The 22,635-nt window shown below is 37.1% G+C and overlaps 2 protein-coding genes across 2 annotated transcripts; both read left to right on the top strand.

The window, feature by feature from the left end:
* The first annotated feature begins 322 nt into the window (after positions 1–322).
* On the top strand, positions 323–1,282 carry LOC102284787 (olfactory receptor 52E8). The gene has a single exon (XM_005896291.2). It carries the CDS (start codon positions 323–325, stop codon positions 1,280–1,282), a length of 960 nt encoding a protein of 319 aa, XP_005896353.2.
* Positions 1,283–13,557: 12,275 nt separating this feature from the next.
* On the top strand, positions 13,558–14,499 carry LOC102278057 (olfactory receptor 52E8). The gene has a single exon (XM_005896275.2). It carries the CDS (start codon positions 13,558–13,560, stop codon positions 14,497–14,499), a length of 942 nt encoding a protein of 313 aa, XP_005896337.2.
* The last annotated feature ends 8,136 nt before the right edge of the window (positions 14,500–22,635 follow it).

The raw sequence follows: 22,635 nt of genomic DNA, 5'->3' as shown, positions 1-22,635 counted from the left end.
TTTGTATATCACAATATGACTACTGCCATAGCTTTAGCTATCACTCCTCTCACATCACATAGACTTTTTTTTTGTGAAGAGAACATTCAGTCTGTTAGCAATTTTGAAGTATGTAATCAGTATTGCTGACAAAAATTATTTATCTTATTTTTTTTAATAGAAACAAAGGATGATTAAAATGTTCTTTTGCATCTTAACAGGAGTCTGAAAAAATGGAGACATGGAGGAGGGATCACTGACTGGAAGCCAACAATTGTTTCTGATATGGACAACAGACAAATTGTGGCAGGAATGATGGGGCAGAATAATTGTGGCAGAAAAAATGTCTATGCCTAATGACACCCAGTTCCATCCTTCTTCATTCCTTTTGTTGGGCATCCCCGGGCTAGAAGACATGCACATCTGGATTGGATTTCCCTTTTTCTTTGTGTATCTTGTTGCACTCCTGGGGAACGCTGCTGTCCTATTTGTGATCCGGACTGAGCATAGTCTCCACCAGCCCATGTACTACTTCTTGGCCATATTGGACTCCGTTGACCTGGGTTTGTCCACGGCCACCATTCCCAAAATGCTGGGCATCTTCTGGTTCAGCCTCAAAGATATATCCTTTGGAAGCTGCCTTTCCCAGATGTTCTTTATCCACTTCTTCACTGCCATGGAGAGCATTGTGTTGGTGGCCATGGCCTTTGACGGGTACATCGCCATTTGTAAACCCCTTCAGTACACCATGATTCTCACCAGGAAAATCATTGGCGTTATTGCAGGCATTGCTATTCTGCGGAGCCTGAACATGGTGGCTCCACTGGTATTTCTCCTCCTGAGACTACCCTTCTGTGGGCACCATATCATCCCTCATACCTACTGTGAGCACATGGGCATTGCCCGTCTGGCCTGTGCTAGCATCAAAGTCAACATATTATTTGGTCTTGGGGATATGGCTATCTTATTATTGGATGTACTTCTTATCATTCTTTCCTATATCAGGATCCTCTATACTGTCTTCCACCTGCCTTCCTGGGAAGCCCAGTTCAAAGCTCTCAATACCTGTGGCTCCCACATTGGTGTTATCTTAATCTTTTTCACACCAGCATTTTTCTCTTTCTTAACACACCGTTTTGGCCACAACATTCCTCAATTTATCCATATCCTCTTAGCCAATCTATATGTGATTGTTCCACCAGCCCTCAATCCTATAATCTATGGAATCAGGACTAAGCAAATTAGGGAACAAGTTTTGAAGAACTTTAAAAAAAAAAAAAAAAAAAAAAAGGTTAACCATTAGTAGCCTTAGAATGTTTAACAGTTCATATTTTATCCATATGCTTATTAGAAGGGGGTTGTTGTCTAAAAAGATAGAGGGCAGGGAGCCTTAACAGTGATTATTAACAGTAATGACATTCCTTTGTCCATAATTCTTTTAGTTTAAGAATAATAGTGAGTTTATTGATGATAATATAATCATCTGTAAGGATTATATCTTTTGAAACCTGTTTATAGTTAGATTGTTTGATCAAGATAGCCCTGTGACATAGTTACTCTATTTGAACGTTTTCAAATGAGTAGTTAAAGATTCATCTGAAAATTCAGTTGTTATTGGAATGTAGATTGCTAGGGCAGGTAGCTTTAAAATTATAGTAGTTTCTGGATCACCAGAGGAAATGTGAAAACAATAGAATAAAATCAGTAGCAGGATTTTAGAAATAATAACAATGATATTATTTGGAATCCTTAGTATGTATTGTTCTAGAAAATTTACTTGTATTAATACACATATTTCCTATGTGAGTTCTATGATGTGGTTACTCTTAAAATTTGCATTTTTATATGAGTAAATGATGGGTCATAAAATTCTCCACAACAAATTATGATCATGATTTTCACTCTAGGGAAACATGAGAAACCATGCGTTAGAAATGAAATAGGAAATTCTGTGGTGGTCCGCCTAGTCAAGGCTATGGTTTTTCCAGTAGTCATGTATGGATGTGAGAGTTGGACTGTGAAGAAAGCTGAGCACCAAAGAGTTGATGCTTTTGAACTGTGGTGCTGGAGAAGACTCTTGAGAGTCCCATGGACTGCAAGGAGATGCAACCAGTCCATTCTGAAGGAGATCAGCCCTGAGATTTCTTTGGAAGGAATGATGCTAAAGCTGAAACTCCAGTACTTTGGCCACCTCATGCGAAGAGTTGACTTATTGGAAAAGACTGATTCTGGGAGGGATTGGGGGCAGGAGGAAAAGGGGACGACAGAGGATGAGATGGCTGGATGGCATCACTGACTCGATGGACGTAAATTTGAGTGAATTCCGGAGTTGGTGATGGACAGGGAGGCCTGGCGTGCTGCAGTTCATGGGATTGCACAGCAATCTGGCCATCTGATGCGAAGAGCTGACTTATTCAGCTCTTCAGAAAAGACCCTGATGTTGGGAAAGATTGAAGGCAAGAGGAGAAGTCAATGACAGAGAATGAGATTGTTGGATGGCATCACCAACTCAATGGACATGAATTTGGGTAAACTCCTGGAGTTGGTGATGGACAGGGAGGCCTGGTGTGCTGTGGTTCATGGGGTTGTAAAGAGTTGGACACGACTGAGTGACTGAACTAAACTGAAATAAATATTTATGAACTTCAACACATGCTAAGTTGTATGTGGCTATTTGGTGATATGCAGATGGAAAGGAGAGACTTACATCCTGAGAATCCCATGGTAGGAAAGTTACGCTATTAAGGCTAAGAACATTCTGTTATAGGATTGTATATTACTTTATTTTGGGAGGAGACTTTTAGAAAATTTGCAATAATATCCAATAAATATTACAAATATTGCACCAATATATTGAAGAATACCAAGCAAAGCTAGAAGTATATTTGGCTTTTTTCACTTTCTAGAATAATCATACAAAAAATTATTGACTTAGTCCATAAAGGAGGTGTCATTTGAAATTGCATTCAAGAGGGTCTTCCACAGTTATCTCTTATACTTCAGTTACTTCAGAAATTTTTACTTTTGATTCTTCATCAGCTTATAAGCATGGACATTTTACTGCATGACCAGAAACCATTATAGATAAATTTAAAAAATAGATATTGTCTTCTAAATCTTAAAGCTAATTTAACAAAAATGTTGTAAACAGGATAACATAGGTCCATTCAGTTCAGTTCAGTCACTCACTCATGTCCGACTCTGTGACCCCATGAATCGCAGCACGCCAGACCTCCCTGTCCATCACCAACTCCCGGAGTTCACCCAGACTCACGTCCATCAAGTCAGTGATGCCATCCAGCCATCTCATCCTCTGTCGTCCCCTTCTCCTATTGCTCCCAATCTCTCCCAGCATCAGAGTCTTTTCCAATGAGTCAACTCTTCCCATGAGGTGGCCAAAGTATTGGAGTTTCAGCTTTAGCATCATTCTTTCCAAAGAAATCCCAGGGCTGATCTCCTTCAGAATGAACTGGTTGGATCTCCTTGCAGTCCAAGGGACTCTCAAGAGTCTTCTCCAACACCACAGTTCCAAAGCATCAATTCTTTGGCGCTCAGCCTTCTTCACAGTCCAACTCTCACATCATACATGACCACAGGAAAAACTATAACCTTGACTAGATGAACCTTTGTTGGCAAAGTAATGTCTCTGCTTTTGAATATGCTATCTAGGTTGGACATAACTTTCCTTCCAAAGAGTAAGCGTCTTTTAATTTCATGGCTGCAGTCACGATCTGCAGTGATTTTGGAGCCCAGAAAAATAAAGTCTGACACTGTTTCCACTGTTTCCCCATCTATTTCCCATGAAGTGATGGGACTGGATGCCATGATCTTTATTTTCTGAATGTTGAGCTTTAAGCCAACTTTTTCACTCTCCACTTTCACTTTCATCAGGAGGCTTTTTAGTTCCTCTTCACTTTCTGCCATAAGGGTGGTGTCATCTGCATATCTGAGGTTATTGATATTTCTCCCACAATCTTGATTCCAGCTTGTGCTTCTTCCAGCCCAGCGTTTCTCATGATGTACTCTGCATATAAGTTAAATAAGCATAGCCACTGCTAAATCTTTTGTACTTAGAAAATTTAACAAACCAAAAGATCATACTCAGGCAAATTAATAAAGAGGTATCAGATAAATTGAGTCAAGCTAGCCTATATATTCTGGAGAAGGCAATGGCAACCCACTCCAGTACTCCTGTCTGGAAAATCCCATGGGCAGAGGAGCCTGGTAGGCTGCAGTCCGTGGGGTTGCTAAGAGTCGGACACAACTGAGCGACTTCACTTTCACTTTTCACTTTCATGCATTGGAGAATGAAATGTCAACCCACTCCAATGTTCTTGCCTGGAGACTCCCAGGGATGGGAGAACCTGGTGGGCTGCCGTCTATGGGGTCGCACAGAGTCGGACACGACTGAAGCGACTTAGCAGCAGCAGCCTATATATTCAGAACCTTCTGTTTCTAGACAGGCAAGAAAGTTTTAGTCAACCAAATAGATGTCAAAGGAGCTCACATTAACAAGCAAAAATAATATTATCATATTAGATGTAAATAAATATATAAAAAAATTTTAGAACATTATCTGTAGCAAATTGGGCCTTTGGATAAAATCATCACAGTAAGAAAAACCTCTCGAAGACTTTTGAGGAAGAACATATAGCTAGCCAATTTGTTTTTCAGTAGTGAAAGGATGAAAATTAAAAAATATTTTTTGACACATTTAAGTTAGGCATTCCTGGTGCTTACCGACATTTCCAACTTTTCTTTTTCTTCCAGGAACATGGGGGGTTTATGTGTGTAAAACTTCTTGCAGTTAGACTTGGCCATGGGACTTGCAATGGCAAAATATTTGTAGAACTGATCTTTGTCAATTCTTAGTGAAATATTTAAGACTAATTATGTAATTTTTCATTTTCTCTCTCCCACCTCTGTGTTCACTGAAGGCTTTTGTTCAGATGTCATGTCATAAAATTCTGACCTTTGTCAGAATAACTCCCTGAGTGACTACAATACAGCCCCTCCCCACTCCCAAAGCTTGTATTAGTCATGTAGTAGGAATAAGAATTAAACCTTTTATTTCTTAATACACTGAAATTTGGGAGGGAGTGAGTATTATCTAAGCATTATCTAGACTATCTTGAATAGTATCACATTCATGAAAAGTGTCCAAGAATAGCCAATTTTCTTTCTGAAGAACCATATTGGAAGACATACGGAAAAACAACAAGACCTGTTCTAAAGCTGTAGTAGTGATGACCTATAATAAAGCACAGTAATTTGGAGAGTATTGTTTTGGTGCAAGTATAGAAAACCAGTCCAATGAAACTGAATAGAGAGTTCAGAAACACCCACAGATACACGTTTGCACGAATTATAGGAGAGATAACATTGTAGTACAGTAACAAAAGGTGATATTTTTAATAAAAGATATTGGATAAATTGGAGAGTCATAGAAAGGAACAGTGAATTTTGATGTTTATCTCACATTATACAAAAAAATCCTTCCCAAATGAATTGTATATGTAAACTTGAAAGGATAAACCATACAACTTCTGGACAAATAACTTTCCAATAAGAATGGATTATAAAGACACAATACATACACATATATGTGCTAACAATATGAGAAATATATTTTTAAAGTTAGGAACATCTTTTATCAAATAAAGCATATCAAATATATATATTTTATCAAATAAATAATAGGGAGAATAGACAAAATAAGAAAATGGAACACTACCACCTAGAAAACTTAGCAAAGGGTTTGTATGGGCTTTTGCAAAGGAAGATGTCCAAATTTCTAGTGAGCATGAAAAGATGCACTGTTTTCTTAGTCACAAAAGAAATACATATAAAATCACTAAGCAATTCCACTATATACTGACCATAATGGGTAAAGTGAAAGGATCGCAAGAGTTGGACACGGCTTAGCAACTAAACCACCAAAGTACCAAATATGTGCAACTAGAATCCTCAAACATTGCTAGTGAGATGGTAAATTGGTAAAATCATTTTAGAAAACTATTTGGCAGTATCTCAGGAAGCTATCCTTTGCACCCCAGTTCACTCCATCATCACAAACATAGAGTGATTTTGTCTGATGTTCATATCTTGAAAAGTTGTTTATGTTAAGTGGGTATTGTCATGGTCAAGATATTGGTGCCAGTCCAGTGAGCCAATGACAACTGTTAGAACTGCTTTATTCTGTCTCTGAAGAGAGTCAGCTTCATAATTCTGTACTTATCCAGGCTAGACACAGTGCATAATCCTTCTGTGATGTCCACAAGTAATGTAAGTTTATGTTTTCCTTTGTAGTTTTTGTTGTGCCACCTTCTAAGCCCTTTCTAAAGGAAATTAGGTTAGAAAGCATAGAAAACATACAAGTTCTCTGAGTTTCTGTAGCTCTAAAGTTAACACTGTACAACTTAATTATTTGCACATTTATAAGTTGTTAATGGGGCTTCCCTGGTAGTTCAGGGAGAAAGAATCTGCCTGCACAACAGGATACAAAGGATTCAATCCCTGGGTAGGGAAGATCCCCTGGAGAAGGAAATAGCAACATACTCCAGTATTTTTGCCTGGAAAATCTCATGGACAGAGAAGCCAGACAGGTTACAATCCATGGGGTTGCAAAAGAGTCAGACACAATTTAGCAACTAAACAACAACATCTCGTGGTTAGTATTGTCTATGCAACCAGAACATAGGCCTCATGGGGAAAAGATTTACAGATTAAAACATATATGACCACACACTTAATCTTTTTTTGGCCATGTGGCATGAGGGATTTTAGTTCCCTAACCAGGCATGGAACCCATACCCCTTACAGTGGAAGCATGGAGTCAACCACTGGACCACAGAGAAGTCTACACATTCTTAATTTTAAATAAGTATTCAATGGCTACTTGACTTCTAGATCAAGGCAAAGATATTTGCTGGAAAAAAAGTGGTACAATAATTAGAGAATATAACAGCCTTGGGGGACCAGATAGAAAAATCATAGGTTGCTTCAGGTATTATTCTTATAGGACTGATGGCAAGGGAATAATTAGAACTGTTGGGTTCTTAGAGAATTAGAAATACTTGGAAATTGGGAACCTACAGGGAGAAACTTGAAAGTCCCAAAGGCTTCCTTTGCCCATGTCCTTTTTTATGCCTTCGAACCTGTGGTAAGAACTTGTGAGTTCACTTTCTTTGATGCTTTCATACTGTGGAGCCTCAGAAGGGTAGCTACTCTCAGTCCGGGAGAAAATTTTCCATCCCAGTAAGCTTTTCTCTTTGGACCACAGTTACAGTGCTGAGACATGCTTAGCGGATTTATTAGTCTGGATTGTACATTTTTTTTTTTTAATGTTGGCTATTCCTGAAGCTGGTAAGTTGGTGCAGGCTTAGCTATGGCTATATGCATTTGAACATATAGATTAGGAAAGTTTGGACTTGAATCTCTTGATTTAACCCCCTCACTAACTTTACATATGAAATTAATTTGGAGGAGATAAACCAAAATATTTTACATTCTTATTTCTAATTGATAGAATTGTAGGTAATTCTGTGTATTTTAGTGTTTTATTACTTTTTTGTACAAGTATCTCTAATTTTCATGAAAAGAGGAAGAAAAAGAAAAAGCTAAACAGTCAACTAAGCAACTTGTTATGATATTGCTAAATTCTCTCTCCTCCTCTTCAATCTTTTCTGTCCCTTTCCTTTACATATTCTGCCTTCTTTGTTTCTTTCTGTATCTCTTTCTCCATCCCTCCCATTTCTAATTTTCCCTTTTAGTTTAATTCTACTGAACTTTGTCATGCTACAGGTTATTTTGGAATATTATTTTGTATTTAATATCCAAAAATAGACATTCTAAAATTTTTTTCAAATCAAACCAACACATGATAAAGAGCCTCAATATGTTTAATTACTTTCAGATTTCAAATAGTTTGTAGTTTCTTAAAAGTATACAATGAAATTTCCATGCTGATTTATACATATAAGACTCCTTGTTTACAAATATATTCATTCTTGATTTAGTCTTCCATACTATCAAGCAAGATTAGTGTTAAATGGACTTACCTGGTGACTCAGCTGGTAAAGAATCCACCTGCAATGCGGGAGACATGGGTTCAATCCCTGGGTTGGGAAGATCCCGGGGAGAAGGGAATGACTACCCACACACTCCATTATTCTGGCCTGAAGAATTCCACGGAGTGTATAGTACATGGGGTTGCAAAGGATCAGACATGACTGAACCACTTTCACTTTTTACTTTAGCATTAAATATATAAGCTATATATAAAACACACAACACTAGCAGGTGGTGCTAGTGGTAAAGAATCTGCTTGCCAATGCGGTAGATGCAAGAGACATGGGTTCAATCCCTGAGCTGGGAAGATCCCCTGGAGAAGGAAATGACAAACCATGCCAGTATTCTTGCCTGGAAAATCCCATGAGCCTGGTGGGCTACAGTCCAGTGGATCACAAAGAATTGGACACGACTGAGCAACCGAGCACACAAAAACACATAACAGTTGAAAAATAATCAGTTTTTAAAATCACATCTCTTCTTTGCTGTAAAAGTAGCTATTTGTAGAACTCAACCATTACTTGTTCTTCCAGTCTATTTATTACTTAAAAAAATATTAGAGTCTCCTTTGCTGCCCTGTACATACACACAGACATAAAGAACACACTTTCGAACTTAGTGGGAGGAGAGGCTGGGATGATTTGAGAGAGTAGCATTGAAACATATACATTACCTTATTAAAATAGATAGCTGGTGGGAGTTTAACCTATCACGCAGGGCACCCAAAGCTGGTGTTCCATGACAACCTGAAGGGATAGAGTGGGGAGGAACCTGGGAGGGGGCTTCGGGAGGAAGGGGCCACATGTGTGCCTATGGCCAATTCATGTTGATGTATGCAAAACCATCACAATATTGTAAAGTAATTATCCTCCAATTAAAGTTAAAAAATGTATTAGAGTCAAATTTGGAAAAAGTAAGATGATATTCTCTTTCCCAAATTATGAACATGGATTTATTTATTTATTTAGCTATCCACCTGTTCTATTTGGTATAGAATGGGAAAGTGAATCTCATTTGAGTTGAAATATATCTGATATATAACAGTTGCTTCTGAGCTAGGCTGGCTCAGTGTTGTGCAAAAGAACAATTTTGATCTTATAGACAGATACTCCTTTATCCAGGACTTCAGAATACCTGATTGAACATCTTTCTCGTTTTAGCACTGTTATTGAGCTTTTGTTGTTCATTGTATATAGGAATAAAGATCTTTTAGAGTGAATAAGAATCTTTTGGAAAGGTGACATGCAGGATGAGGCTGTTTTGCCACAATTTCACCCCTATTTTTTTTTTCTTGGCAAAGTAATGTCTCTACTTTTTATTTTATTTATTTATTTATTTTTTACGTCTTAATTTTATTTTATTTTTAAACTTTACAATATTGTATTGGTTTTGCCAAATATCGAAATGAACCCACTTTTAATTTATTTCTATCCTACATGGGGGCCTCCTAAATTGCCTTATTCAGGAGGTTTTTTTTTTTTTTTTTAATTAATTTTATTTTATTTTTAAACTTTACATAATGGTATTAGTTTTGCCAAATATCAAAATGAATCCACCACAGGTATACATGTGTTCCCCATCCTGAACCCTCCTCCCTCCTCCCTCCCCATACCATCCCTCTGGGTCGTCCCAGTGCACTAGCCCCAAGCATCCAGTATCGTGCATTGAACCTGGACTGGCATCTCATTTCATACATGATATTTTACATGTTTCAATGCCATTCTCCCAAATCTTCCCACCCTCTCCCTCTCCCACAAAGTCCATAAGACTGTTCTATACGTCAGTGTCTCTTTTGCTGTCTCGTATACAGGGTTATCGTTACCATCTTTCTAAATTCCATATATATGCGTTAGTATACTGTATTGGTGTTTTTCCTTCTGGCTTACTTCACTCTGTATAATAGGCTCCAGTTTCATCCACCTCATTAGAACTGATTCAGTTTTGATTTAAGATCTCACAAGTCTTTGGCATCACCCCTTTTCCCCTTGTACAATTCTATTTGGGCACTCTAATATAGAATAAATAATGACTTTATGCTGAAAACAAGTTGAGATTGCAAAAGACTGATTAACTCTGATTTTTGAAAATGTACCACTATGAAACTATATTATTGATGTTTTACTGATGTATTTGAATATCCAAATAGTCAGGAGGTCCCATGAGAGAACAAGTTATGCATGAACAAATCTACCAGTTACATTTTACTTTCTATTTTTGATTGTCGTGATCACCTGCTTTTATAAAATTCTCTCTAGAATGTCCTCCTTGCATTTTCTTTTTATTACATCACGGGCCCATTGATAGCTTCCTTGTCAGGAAAGCTTCTGATCAGAGTTCTCTTCCTTATGTACTCAGAGCACCCTTTTTTGAGCATTATGGTTTTCTTTTTCATTTCTCCATCCTTAACTGCCAGATATACTGTGTGATATCTGTTACCATTCTTCTAACATGAAGACTTTTGACCAGGAGTCAAAATTAATAATTACTTACTCATTCAGTCTTTTTGTAAAAGAAATGTTTTGAGTCACAGCTATCCACCAAATCCTGTGCTAGAGAAATAATGATGAACAAAACCACTTCCTAGCCCCTGATGCAAATCTGCCTGAAGCTTACAATTACATGGGAACTCGGACATTGATTAAATAGCCATACAGAGAGCTATGGAGTAGAATTACAGGGTCTTGGGAGAGAAATATAACAAGTCAACACTGAGTTCCATGAAGCCTTTCTGAGCATGAGTAACTAAAAGACCTGGGAGATTAATGGGAGGATGATGCTGGTTCTTCTTTCTCTTCCTCATATCAGCCTTGATGTATATACCTTACAACAGATATATTTAGATTTTTAGAGACTTTAGCTTCCTATCTTTTCTCCTGAAGTATCATGCTTCTTTTATTCTTAGAATCTTCTACATAGATTTCCTAAAATCTTAAGGGAACAGTGTACTGTGATGTCCCCTAACTTCCTTAGCTTCAAAGAAAAGATCAAGTCTCTTATTATTAATACTATTTCATTCTCTTCAAAGAGAGAAGAGAATCTGTCCTTCACGGATTATAATTAAGAACACACTCATATTTGGTTCCCTCTTCTTTAGAAATGTGTATTTAGACCAATTATGTTAAAATTTGCAAGAGGTAGTATAGAACAAGGAAGAGTAATTGGAAGAAACTGGAGATTGCTAGCCACAAAGTTAATGTAGCACAAGAAAAAGAATGAAGAACTGACTACTTAGTTCTAAAATAAGCACATTTGGGCAGAACGCTGGGAATACCAGAAGGTCAGAGAGCTGGGTGACTGGAACAAAGCAGTTTTGTTTTGAGGATGAAGACCTGCACCTGAGATTCAGACCAAAAGAAATCACAATGAGGTACCATCTCACGCTGATCAAAATGGTTGCTATCAAAAAGTCTACAAACAATAAATGCTGGACAGGGTGCAGAGAAAAGGGACCTTCTTACACTGTTGGTGGGAATGCAAACTCAAGTTTGCATTTGAGTACAGCCACCATGAACAACGTGGAGATTCCTTAAAAAACTGGAAATAGAACTGCCGTATGACCCAGGAATTCCAAGGAAACCAGAATTGAAAGAGACACTTGTACCCCAATGTTCATCGCAGCACTGTTTACAATAGTTAGGACATGGAAGCAATGTGGATGACCATTGGCAGATGAATGAATAAGAAAGTTGTGGTACATACACACAATGGAATATTACTCAGCTATTAAAAAGAATGCATTTGAATCAGTTCTAATAAAGTGGATGAAACTGGAGCCTATTATAGAGTGAAGTAAGTCAGAAAGAAAAACACCAATACAGTATATTAATGGATATATATGGAATTTAGAAAGGTGGTAACAATGACCCAATATGCGAGACAGCAAAAGAGACACAGTAAAGAACAGACTTTTGGACTCTGTGGGAGAAGGCAAGGGTGGGATGATTTGAGAGAATAGCATTGAAACATGTATATTACCATATGTGAAACAGATCGCCAGTCCAGGTTTGATGCATGAGACAGGATGCTCAAGACTGGTGCAATGGGATGACCCTGAGGGATGGGAGGTGAGATGGGGGTTCAGGATGTGGAACACATGTACATCCATGGCTGATTCATGTCAATGTATGGCAAAAACCACTACAATATTTTAAAGTAATTAGCCTCCAGTTAAAAAAAAAAAAAAAGAATCCACTTACTCAGGAACCAGAATCAGTCTTGTTTCCCCATGTCTGAATACCAAGTAATATAATTTATTTGAAATTTCCCTGTGAGATTGAGATAAATAATTTTAAATACTTGTATGATGTTATTATTTTAGAATTATTCTCTTCCTTCTTATAACAATGACAATATAATAATGATATAGGTATTTTAGAAATGAAGTAAGCCCAGGTTGTTGGTACAAGAAAATAGGGAAAAATGGGGAGCCTGAAGCATTGTCAGAGCTTTAAACTTGAGTCAACCTCGCTAAAAGAGAGATGGTTTTATATCTAAAATTAATTTTGTAGCATTGAATTTTGTGAAGTCAGTGACCTTATAAGGTAAGGTTCTATTTCAAAGAATAAAGCACATGTCTTCATACATTGATGACAAAAGTAAGAAATAACACAAATTTAGAAGCAAAAAATATATATGCTTAGATTTTTTGTAATAACTTTTAAATTGCAATATAATTGCTTTACAACATTATGTTAGTTTCTGCTGTATAACATGAATCAACTGTAATGTATACATATATCCCCTCCCTTTTGAGGCTCTCCATCTCACTCCTCTAGGTCATCACAGTGGATGAAGCTGAGCTCCCTGTGCTGTACAGCAGCTTCCCACCAGCTATCTATTTTACACCTGGTAGTGTACCTATGTCAGTGCTACTTTCATAGCATGTTGAGAAAGAAATATATGTCATATTAAGTACTGGGGGGAAGAGCTCATTGATTTCAACTGGAAACCCCCAAGGGCATATGTTAGAGTAATATTTCTAGTTAAGCAAATGGTTTTAAAGGCTGCTTCTGAAATCTATAATAATACCAATGCTCACAAATTGTAATCATTTATCAGTGGGATATGTGTATCTTCTTAGAATGTGTGTATCTTCTCTCAATTTATAATTAACATTTCAAAAAGTTAGAGCCTAGTATAGAATCTTATATTAACTGACTTGGTTTAATTTCTCACTAAAACTAATTTAGATGATCTTGTCTAATGTCTCAATATCCATTCATTTCTTTTTTTTTTAATTTAATTTTATTTTTAAACTTTACAATATTGTATTAGTTTTGCCAAATATTGATCTCCTTCACGTGCCATACATAACAAGGAAAGTAAATGAGAGGAAGAGAAGTCTGTGGAATAACGTGCTCTTTCTTCTATATTTCTAGAGAAAGTGTACATACTTATATCTTATCGTTCTTCCGCAGTATTAGCAATATTGAGGCATTGGGAAGCCTGATATAGAACAAAATATTCCTTCAAATGAGTGGAGCGTGATGATCAAAAGCCTTTGCCAATATGTCTCCAGTCAATAACTCATGGATTCACCCCTCATCTTTCCTGTTGTTGGGAATTCCAGGACTGGAAAATATGCAAGTCTGGCTTGGCTTTCCGTTTGGTATAGTGTATCTGATTGCCCTCCTTGGTAACGTTACCATCCTCTTTGTCATCCAGACTGAACACAGTCTTCACCAGCCCATGTTCTATTTTTTGGCCATCTTGGCTCTCACAGACCTGGGCCTGTCCACAGCCACTATTCCCAAAATGCTAGGCATCTTCTGGTTTAACCTCGGTGTGATTTCCTTTGGGGGATGCTTAACTCAAATGTTCTTCATACATCTGTTTACAGGCTTTGAAACATTCATGCTTGTAGCCATGGCTTTTGATCGCTACGTTGCCATTTGCCACCCTCTTCGATATAACACAATCCTCACCAACAGAAATACGTGTATTATTGTGGAAATAGAAATGTTGAAAAATTTGGTTTTTGTTTTTCCACTTATATCCCTCCTTCTAAGGCTTTCATTCTGTGGACATAATACTATACCCCACACCTACTGTGAGCACATGGGCATTGCCCGTTTGGCCTGTGTCAGCATAAAGGTCAATATATTGTTTGGATTAATCCTTATTTCTATGATACTTTTGGATGTTGTTTTGATTGCTATATCCTATGTGAAGATTCTACATGCTGTCTTCAGACTCCCATCCCAGGAGGCCAGACTCAAAGCTCTTAATACCTGTGGTTCCCATGTGTGTGTCATTTTAGCTTTCTTCACTCCAGCCTTTTTCTCTTTTATGACTCATCGATTTGGACACAATATTCCACGTTATATCCACATCCTCCTGGCTAATTTATATGTGGTCATCCCCCCTGCCCTTAATCCCATTATTTATGGGGTGAGAACCAAGCAGATCCGAAATCAGGTGGTGACAATATGTCATTTTAAAAAAGCTTGACTCTGAACATTTGTTTGAAAAGAGCCTTAAAATAATTTTCTTTTCCATCCTTTAAAATTAACGTGTCCTTAAGATTTTATGGAGAATATGCTTTACAGAATATGATATTAAACATCATATTGAGAGAGTTAATTCCTAGGCAGGTTGATAAGAAGTCCAGGGTTCCCGAGGAGGAGAAAGGAGTCTGGGGCTCTCAAGGAGGACATAGGGTTCTGGAATTCTCAAGGAGGAGGAAAGGACAAACTTTTTTTTTTCCCTCTACATCCCTTAGTCTTAGTCACATAAAATGTTTTTTCTTTAAGCCCAGAACTGCTGATTACACAAAAAGAACTCAGTTTAAACTCTGTATTAAGGATTATATAACAACAATGTATCTGGCTTGAAGACAGTTTCTCCTTCCTGAAAACCTTCTGGCTAATCCTGTTATCTTAAAATGTAAATTATGGGAGTGGGTCTAGTAAGATCTTAGTAGCCTTGAGACATTCTTTTGATTTATTGTAATAACTAATTAAAAAGTATATAACTCCCTTGCTAACACTAACGAGGGGGGCATTCTCCTTCCCCCTTCTGATGTCTATGTCAGAAGCTTTCTCATCCCTTTTCTAACTTTAATAAACTCTGATACACAAAAGCTCTTGAGTGATCAAACTTGGTTCCTGGTCCTGAAGCTAAATCTTCTTTGGAGATCATGAATCTGACATCGTTCACTGTAAGCTATTAGTATTTCCTTATTTATGCTGCTAAGTCGCTTCAGTCGTGTCCGACTCTGTGCGACCCCATAGATGGCAGCCCACCAGGCTCCCCTGTCCCTGGGATTCTCCAGGCAAGAACACTGGAGTGGGTTGCCATTGCCTTCTCCTTATTTATATGCAGTATCAAATTGGAGATAAATTTACAGAGCAATTATTAGTCCCTAGACAAAATTTAAGTTTTATTGTTAAATAGTTAGGTGTAATTTATTTCTGTAACAGATATTAAAATCAGCTTTTGAGAATTAAGTCTTAATGCAACTCAAGTAGTATTAAATAGTCTCTTTATACAGAATTCACTGATTATATGATAGAGGAGTACTGTACTGCCAAGAACTGTCTTAGCTGTAATGGGTCTAACTAGACAATGCTGCAAGATATGAGTTCCAGGAAAACTAATCAAAGAATCTGAACACAGACCTTTTTGCTTCCATGGTAGAGTTGGTTCCCATGAAAACATAATCATAAGGTAGAAAAAAATCAACAAACAACATAGATATAATTTTTTATTCAATTTCATGCTTTGTAATAGCAACTGAGGCAATTACACAGAAGTAAAACAACTCAAAGGGCTTATAAGACTTTACAGGATACACTCATTTTAGGCTGTAATTAAGATCAAGGTAAATAAACATAGAAATAAACAGATATAGCAGGCAAACATGCTAACCCTAACCCTAACCCTAATTACAATCAAAAGCTTCTGCACAACAAAGGAAACTATAAGCAAGGTGAAAAGACAGCCTTCAGAATGGGAGAAAATAATAGCAAATGAAGCAACTGACAAACAACTAATCTCAAAAATATACAAGCAACTCCTGCAGCTGAATTTCAGAAAAATAAACGACCCAATTGAAAAATGGGCCAAAGAACTAAACAGACATTTCTCCAAAGAAGACATACAGATGGCTAACAAACACATGAAAAGATGCTCAACATCACTCATTATCAGAGAAATGCAAATCAAAACCACTATGAGGTACCATTTCATGCCAGTCAGAATGGCTGCGATCCAAAAGTCTACAAGCAATAAATGCTGGAGAGGGTGTGGAGAAAAGGGAACCCTCTTACACTGTTGGTGGGAATGCAAACTAGTACAGCCACTATGGAGAACAGTGTGGAGATTCCTAAAAAACTGGAAATAGAACTGCCTTATAAGCCAGCAATCCCACTGCTGGGCATACACACCGAGGAAACCAGAATTGAAAGAGACACATGTACCCCAATGTTCATTGCAGCACTGTTTATAATAACCAGGACATGGAAGCAACCTAGATGCCCATCAGCAGATGAATGGATAAGAAAGCAGTGGTACATATACACAATGGAGTATTACTCAGCCATTAAAAAGAATACATTTGAATCAGTTCTAAGGAGGTGGATGAAACTGGAGCCTATTATACAGAGTGAAGTAAGCCAGAAAGAAAAACACCAATACAGTATACTAACACATATATATGGAATTTAGAAAGATGGTAATGATAACCCTGTATGAGAGATAGCAAAAGAGACAAAGATATATAGAACAGTCTTTTGAACTCTGTGGGAGAGGGAGAGGGTGGGATGATTTGGAGGAATGACATTGAAACATGTATAATATCATATAAGAAATGAATTGCCAGTTGAGGTTCAATACAGGATGCTTGGGGCTGGTGCACTGGGATGACCCAGAGGGATGATATGGGGAGGGAGGTGGGAGCGGGGTTCAGGATGGGGAACACATGTACACCGTGGCAGATTCATGTTGATGTGTGGCAGAACCAATACAATATTATAAAGTAATTAGCCTCCAATTAAAATAAATAAATTTAAATTTAAAAAAATTAAAAAAAAATAAATTGAAAATGTTTAAGCACAACTCCTGGGATGCTTAATCAGTTGTATATAATGAACTTCATCTTTTCTGTGAATCACCAGAAAATGTTCAGACAACTTGTGTATGTGTGCTCAGTCATGTCTGACTCTTTGCAACCCTATGTTTAATATTAGCTCACAAGGCTCCTCTGTCCACAGGCTTTTCCAGGCAAGAATACTGAAGAAGGTTGCCATTTCCTTCTCCAGGGGATTTTTCCAATGCAGGGACCAAACATGTGTCTCCTGCATCTCCTGCATTGGCAGGCAGATTCTTTACCACCTTGCCACCTGGGAAGCCCATAGTTTTACCCAAGCCGAGGGCACATATTTACTGAGAATCTTTTAAACCTTACTGTTTGCATAGAGAAATCTGGGATTTCCAAAGTATGGATGGACATCATTGAATCAATTGAAGGCCTAGATAGAACAAAAGACTGACCTTCCTTGAAGAAGTTCTGCCAGCTGCTAAGTATATCTATTCCAATTATGGATTCTGGAAAAAACCACAAAAGAGTTTCAGAGACATAGTGGGCCAGTGTGAGATGGGTCTGTGCTAAAATTTCATTGCTCATCTGACTTTCAAAAGTCCCTTTCTGACTGTATGGACTTTATAAAATATATATAGATATAATTTTTTTCACAATATACTACTAAGAAAATTAAAAATGCAAGCTCCAGACTAAGAGAAAATACTTGCAACATATACATCAGACAATGGATTTGTGTGCAGGCTGTATGAAGAACTTTTTCAGGCCGATAATAAAAAGACAGCTCAATTTTAAAAATGAAGATAAAGTTTTAATAACTATTTCATTAAAAGAATACGAATGTTCAATAAGCAAATGAAAACGTGCTCACTACCACTGGTCATTAGGGAAATGCAAATTGAAGCCACACAAGATACGTTTATAATCAAAATTGTTAAAATTAAAAAGACTGGCTATACCAAATATTAGCAAGGATGTGAAGCAACCAGAACTCTCATATATTGCTGTGCATGTGTGCTAAATCGCTCAGTCATTTCTGACTTTTTGCGATCCCACGGACTGCAGCCCGCCAAGCTCCTCTGTCCACAGTGATTCTCCAGGCAAGAGTACTGGAGTAGATGGCCACATCCTCCTGCAGGGGATCTTCTAGACCCAGGATCAAACCAAAGTCTCTTATGTCTCTTGCATTGGCAGGTGGGTTCTTTACCACTAGTGCCACCCGGGAAGCCCCTGCTACCTTGATGTAAAATGGAAGACTTTGGAAAACAGCTTTGTAGTTTTAAAAATACTGTTTAACACATGCTTATTATATGACCCAAACAATATACTCCGAGGTGTTTACCCAAAAGAAATTAAAGAAAAAAAATTTTTACCAAAAAAAATGGCTACACACAGATATTCATAAAAGCTTTATCTGTAAGAGCTTCAAACTGAAAACAAGCTGTTGAACCTACAAGATTTTAATTTTCTAATATAATGGCATAAGGGAAAACAACCTTTTAATATACAATACTTCATGAGTTTTACAACACCTATTTCACATACTTTGGTTAATCAAGAGATGAACTAAAAATAACACAAGATGGTGCAAAATTAATGAGCACTAACTAAAGCACAATGAATAATTCCATTTTCATAAATACAGTCATCATAAATATTACTAGACACTGGATATATTTCCCAAAATGTATATATATATATATATTTTAATATTATGATCCAAAAATATTTAAATGTAAATAAATAATTATAAATATAAATGTATCCACTGAACATACTTAGAGGGTTAATATTTAATGTGTTAATATGTATCTTTGTAGGTATTTGGAAAGTTCTGGTACAACATCCTATTCTAGATCATCAATTTGATCTTTAAATCCTTACTGGTTGTGCCTGGAGACTAGACTTTACTATGCATATTTGTTGTCACCTTTTATAGTATTTTCTAAAACATAAATAAATAAATAATCCAGAAGAAATAAAAATAAAACTTTTCCTATCCAATTGGAGAAAAGAAAAGCAACTGGTAATAATATTCCAAAGAATTCCTTACTATATTTTAACAAGTTAAAATAATAACACAAGAACTGTATTTTTAGTAGTCTATTATTTGTTTAATTTAAAGTATAGTTGATTTACACAAAGGATCAATCCAAGAAGAAGATATAACAATTATAAATATATATGCACCCAACACGGGAGCACCACAATATGTAAGACAAATGCTAACAAGTATGAAAGGAGAAATTAACAATAACACAATAATAGTGGGAGACTTTAATAGCCTACTCACACCTATGGATAGATCAACTAAACATAAAATTAACAAGGAAACACAAACTTTAAATGATACAATAGACCAGTTAGACCTAATTGATATCTATAGGACATTTCATCCCGAAACAATGAATTTCACCTTTTTCTCAAGCGCACATGGAACCTTCTCCAGGATAGATCACATCCTGGGCCATAAAGCTAGCCTTGGTAAATTCAAAAAATAGAAATCATCCCAAGAATCTTTTCTGACCACAATGCAGTAAGATTAGATCTCAATTACAGGAGAAAAACTATTAAAAATTCCAAAGAAGACATACAGATGTCTAACAAACACATGAAAAGATGCTCGACATCACTCATTATCAGAGAAATGCAAATCAAGACCACTATGAGGTACCATTTTACACCAGTCAGAATGGCTGCGATCCAAAAGTCTACAAATAATAAATGTTGGAGAGGGTGTGGAGGAAAGGGAACCCTCTTACACTGTTGGTGGGAATGCAAACTAGTCCAGCCACTATGGAGAACAGTGTGGAGATTCCTTAAAAACTGCAAATAGAACTGCCTTATGATCCAGCAATCCCACTGCTGGGCATACACACTGAGGAAACCAGAAGGGAAAGAGACACGTGTACCCCAATGTTCATCGCAGCACTGTTTATAATAGCCAGGACATGGAAGCAACCTAGATGTCCATCGGCAGATGAATGGATAAGAAAGCCGTGGTACATATACACAATGGAGTATTACTCAGCCATTAAAAAGAATACATTTGAATCAGTTCTAATGAGGTGGATGAAACTGGAGCCTATTATACAGAGTGAAGTAAGCCAGAAGGAAAAACACCAATACAGTATACTAACGCATATATATGGAATTTAGAAAGATGATAACAATAACCCTGTGTACGAGACAGCAAAAGTGACGCTGATGTATGGAACAGTCTTATGGACTCTGTGGGAGAGGGAGAGGGTGGGAAGATTTGGGAGAATGGCATTGAAACATGTAAAATATCATGTATGAAACGAGATGCCAGTCCAGGTTCGATGCACGATACTGGATGCTTGGGGCTAGTGCACTGGGACGACCCAGAGGGATGGTATGGGGAGGGAGGAGGGAGGAGGGTTCAGGATGGGGAGCACATGTATACCTGTGGCGGATTCATTTTGATATTTGGCAAAACTAATACAATTATGTAAAGTTTAAAAATAAAATAAAATTAAAAAATAAAATAAAATAAAATAAATTCGATTATAAAAAAAAAAAAGTATAGTTGATCTACAATGTTGTCTTAGTTTCAGGTGTACAGTAAGGTGATTCAGTTATATAAATATGTATCAATATATCTAATTTTTTCAGATTCTCTTCCCTTACATGTTACTGCAAAATATTGAAAATATAGTTCCCTGAGTTATACATTAGTTCCTTGTAAAGCATATTTTTTGGAGAAGTTTTAGATTCATGAAAAAATTGAATGGAAGATACAGAGATTTTTCTTATATCCTCTGTCCCCACATAGGCATAGTCTCCTCCATTAAACATCACTCACCAAACTAATAACATTTGCTACCACTGATGAACCTATATTGACACATCATTATTACCCAGAGTGAGTGAAGTTTACATTAAGATTCACTCTTAGTACTGGTATTCTTCATGAGTTTGGACAATTGTATAATGACATATATTCACCACTGCAGTATCATACAGGGTCTTTCCCTGCCCTAAAAATCCTCTGTGCTCCTGTGCTGTTCACTCCTGTCCTAGCTGTCAACTTATGGAAACCACTGGCCTTCTTACTGTTTCCATACCTTTTCCAGGATGTCATATAGTTGGAACTATACGGTATGAAGCCATTTTATATTGGCTTCTTTCTCTTAGTTATATGCATTTAAATTTCCCCATGTTTTTTTCATGGCCTAATAGCTCACTTCTTTCAATGCTAGCCAATAATCTGTTATTTAGATGTACCACAGCATCTTTCATCCATTGAAGGACACCTTGGTTGTTTCAAAATTTGGCAATTATGAATAAACTTTCTATAAACATCTGAATGTAAGCTTTTCTATGAATATAGTTTTCTACTCCTTTGGGTAAATATCAGCAAGCATGACTGATTTATGGATTATATGGTAATACTGCATTTCATTTTATAAGACTACCAAATGTCTTCCAAAGTGGCTGTACCATTTCATTTCCACCAGCTATGCAGAAAAAAGGCAAAGGAATGAGAAATCAAATTGCCAACATCTGTTGGGTCATCAAGAAAGCAAGAGAATTCCACAAAAAACATCTACTTATGCTTTATTGACTACACCAAAGCCTTTGATTGTGTGGATCACAACAAACTGTGGAAAGTTTTTAAAGAGATGGGAATACCAGATCACCCGACCTGCCTCCTGAGGATTCTGTATTCAGGTCAAGAAGCAACAGTTAGAACCAAACATGAAACAACAGACTGGTTCCAAATAGGGAAAGGAGTACATCAAGGCTGTATATTGTCATCCTGCTTATTTAACTTACATGCAGAATGCATCATGCAAAATGCCAGGCTGGATGAAGCACAAGCTGGAATCAAGATTGCCAGGAGAAATATCAATAACCTCAGATATGCAAACGACATCACCCTTATGGCAGAAAGTGAAGAACTAAAGAGTGTCTTGTTGGAAGTGAAAGAGGAGAGTGAAAAATTTGGTTTAAAACTCAACATTCAGAAGACTAAGATCATAGCATCTGGTCCCATCACTTCATGGCAAATAGAGAAACAATGGAAACAGTGAGAGACTTTATATTTGGGGCTCCAAAATCACTGCAGATGGTGACTGCAGCTATGAGATTAAAAGGTGCTTGCTAATTGGAAGAAAAGCTATGGCTAATCTAGACAGCATATTAAAAGCCCAGACTTTGCCAACAAAGGTCTGTCTAGTCAAAGCTGGGTTTCTACTGTTTTTTTTCCAGTAGTCATGTATGGATGTGAGAGTTGGACTATAAAGAAAGCTGAGCACTGAAGAATTGATGCTATTGAACTGTGGTATTGGAGAAGACTGTTGAGAGTTCCTTGGACAGCAAGGAGATCCAACCAGTCCATCCTAAAGGAAATCATTCCTGAATATTCATTGGAAGGACTGATGCTGAAGCTGAAATTCAATACTTTGGCCATCTGATGCTAAGAAATGACTCATTAGAAAAGATCCTGATGCTGGAAAAGATTGAAAGCAGGAGGAGAAGGGGACAACAGAGGATGAGATGGTTGGATGGCATCACTGATT

Source organism: Bos mutus, chromosome 15 (genome assembly GCF_027580195.1).
Source record: "Bos mutus isolate GX-2022 chromosome 15, NWIPB_WYAK_1.1, whole genome shotgun sequence".
NCBI classification, from domain to species: Eukaryota; Metazoa; Chordata; class Mammalia; order Artiodactyla; family Bovidae; genus Bos; species Bos mutus.
Note: the sequence above shows the minus strand (reverse complement) of the source record. Positions and strands in the feature narration are given on the sequence as shown.

Bases quoted from the DNA above. Each gene is read 5' to 3' on its own strand.
- LOC102278057 (XM_005896275.2), top strand. From the start codon at position 13,558: ATGTCTCCAGTCAATAACTCATGGATTCACCCCTCATCTTTCCTGTTG.
- LOC102284787 (XM_005896291.2), top strand. From the start codon at position 323: ATGTCTATGCCTAATGACACCCAGTTCCATCCTTCTTCATTCCTTTTG.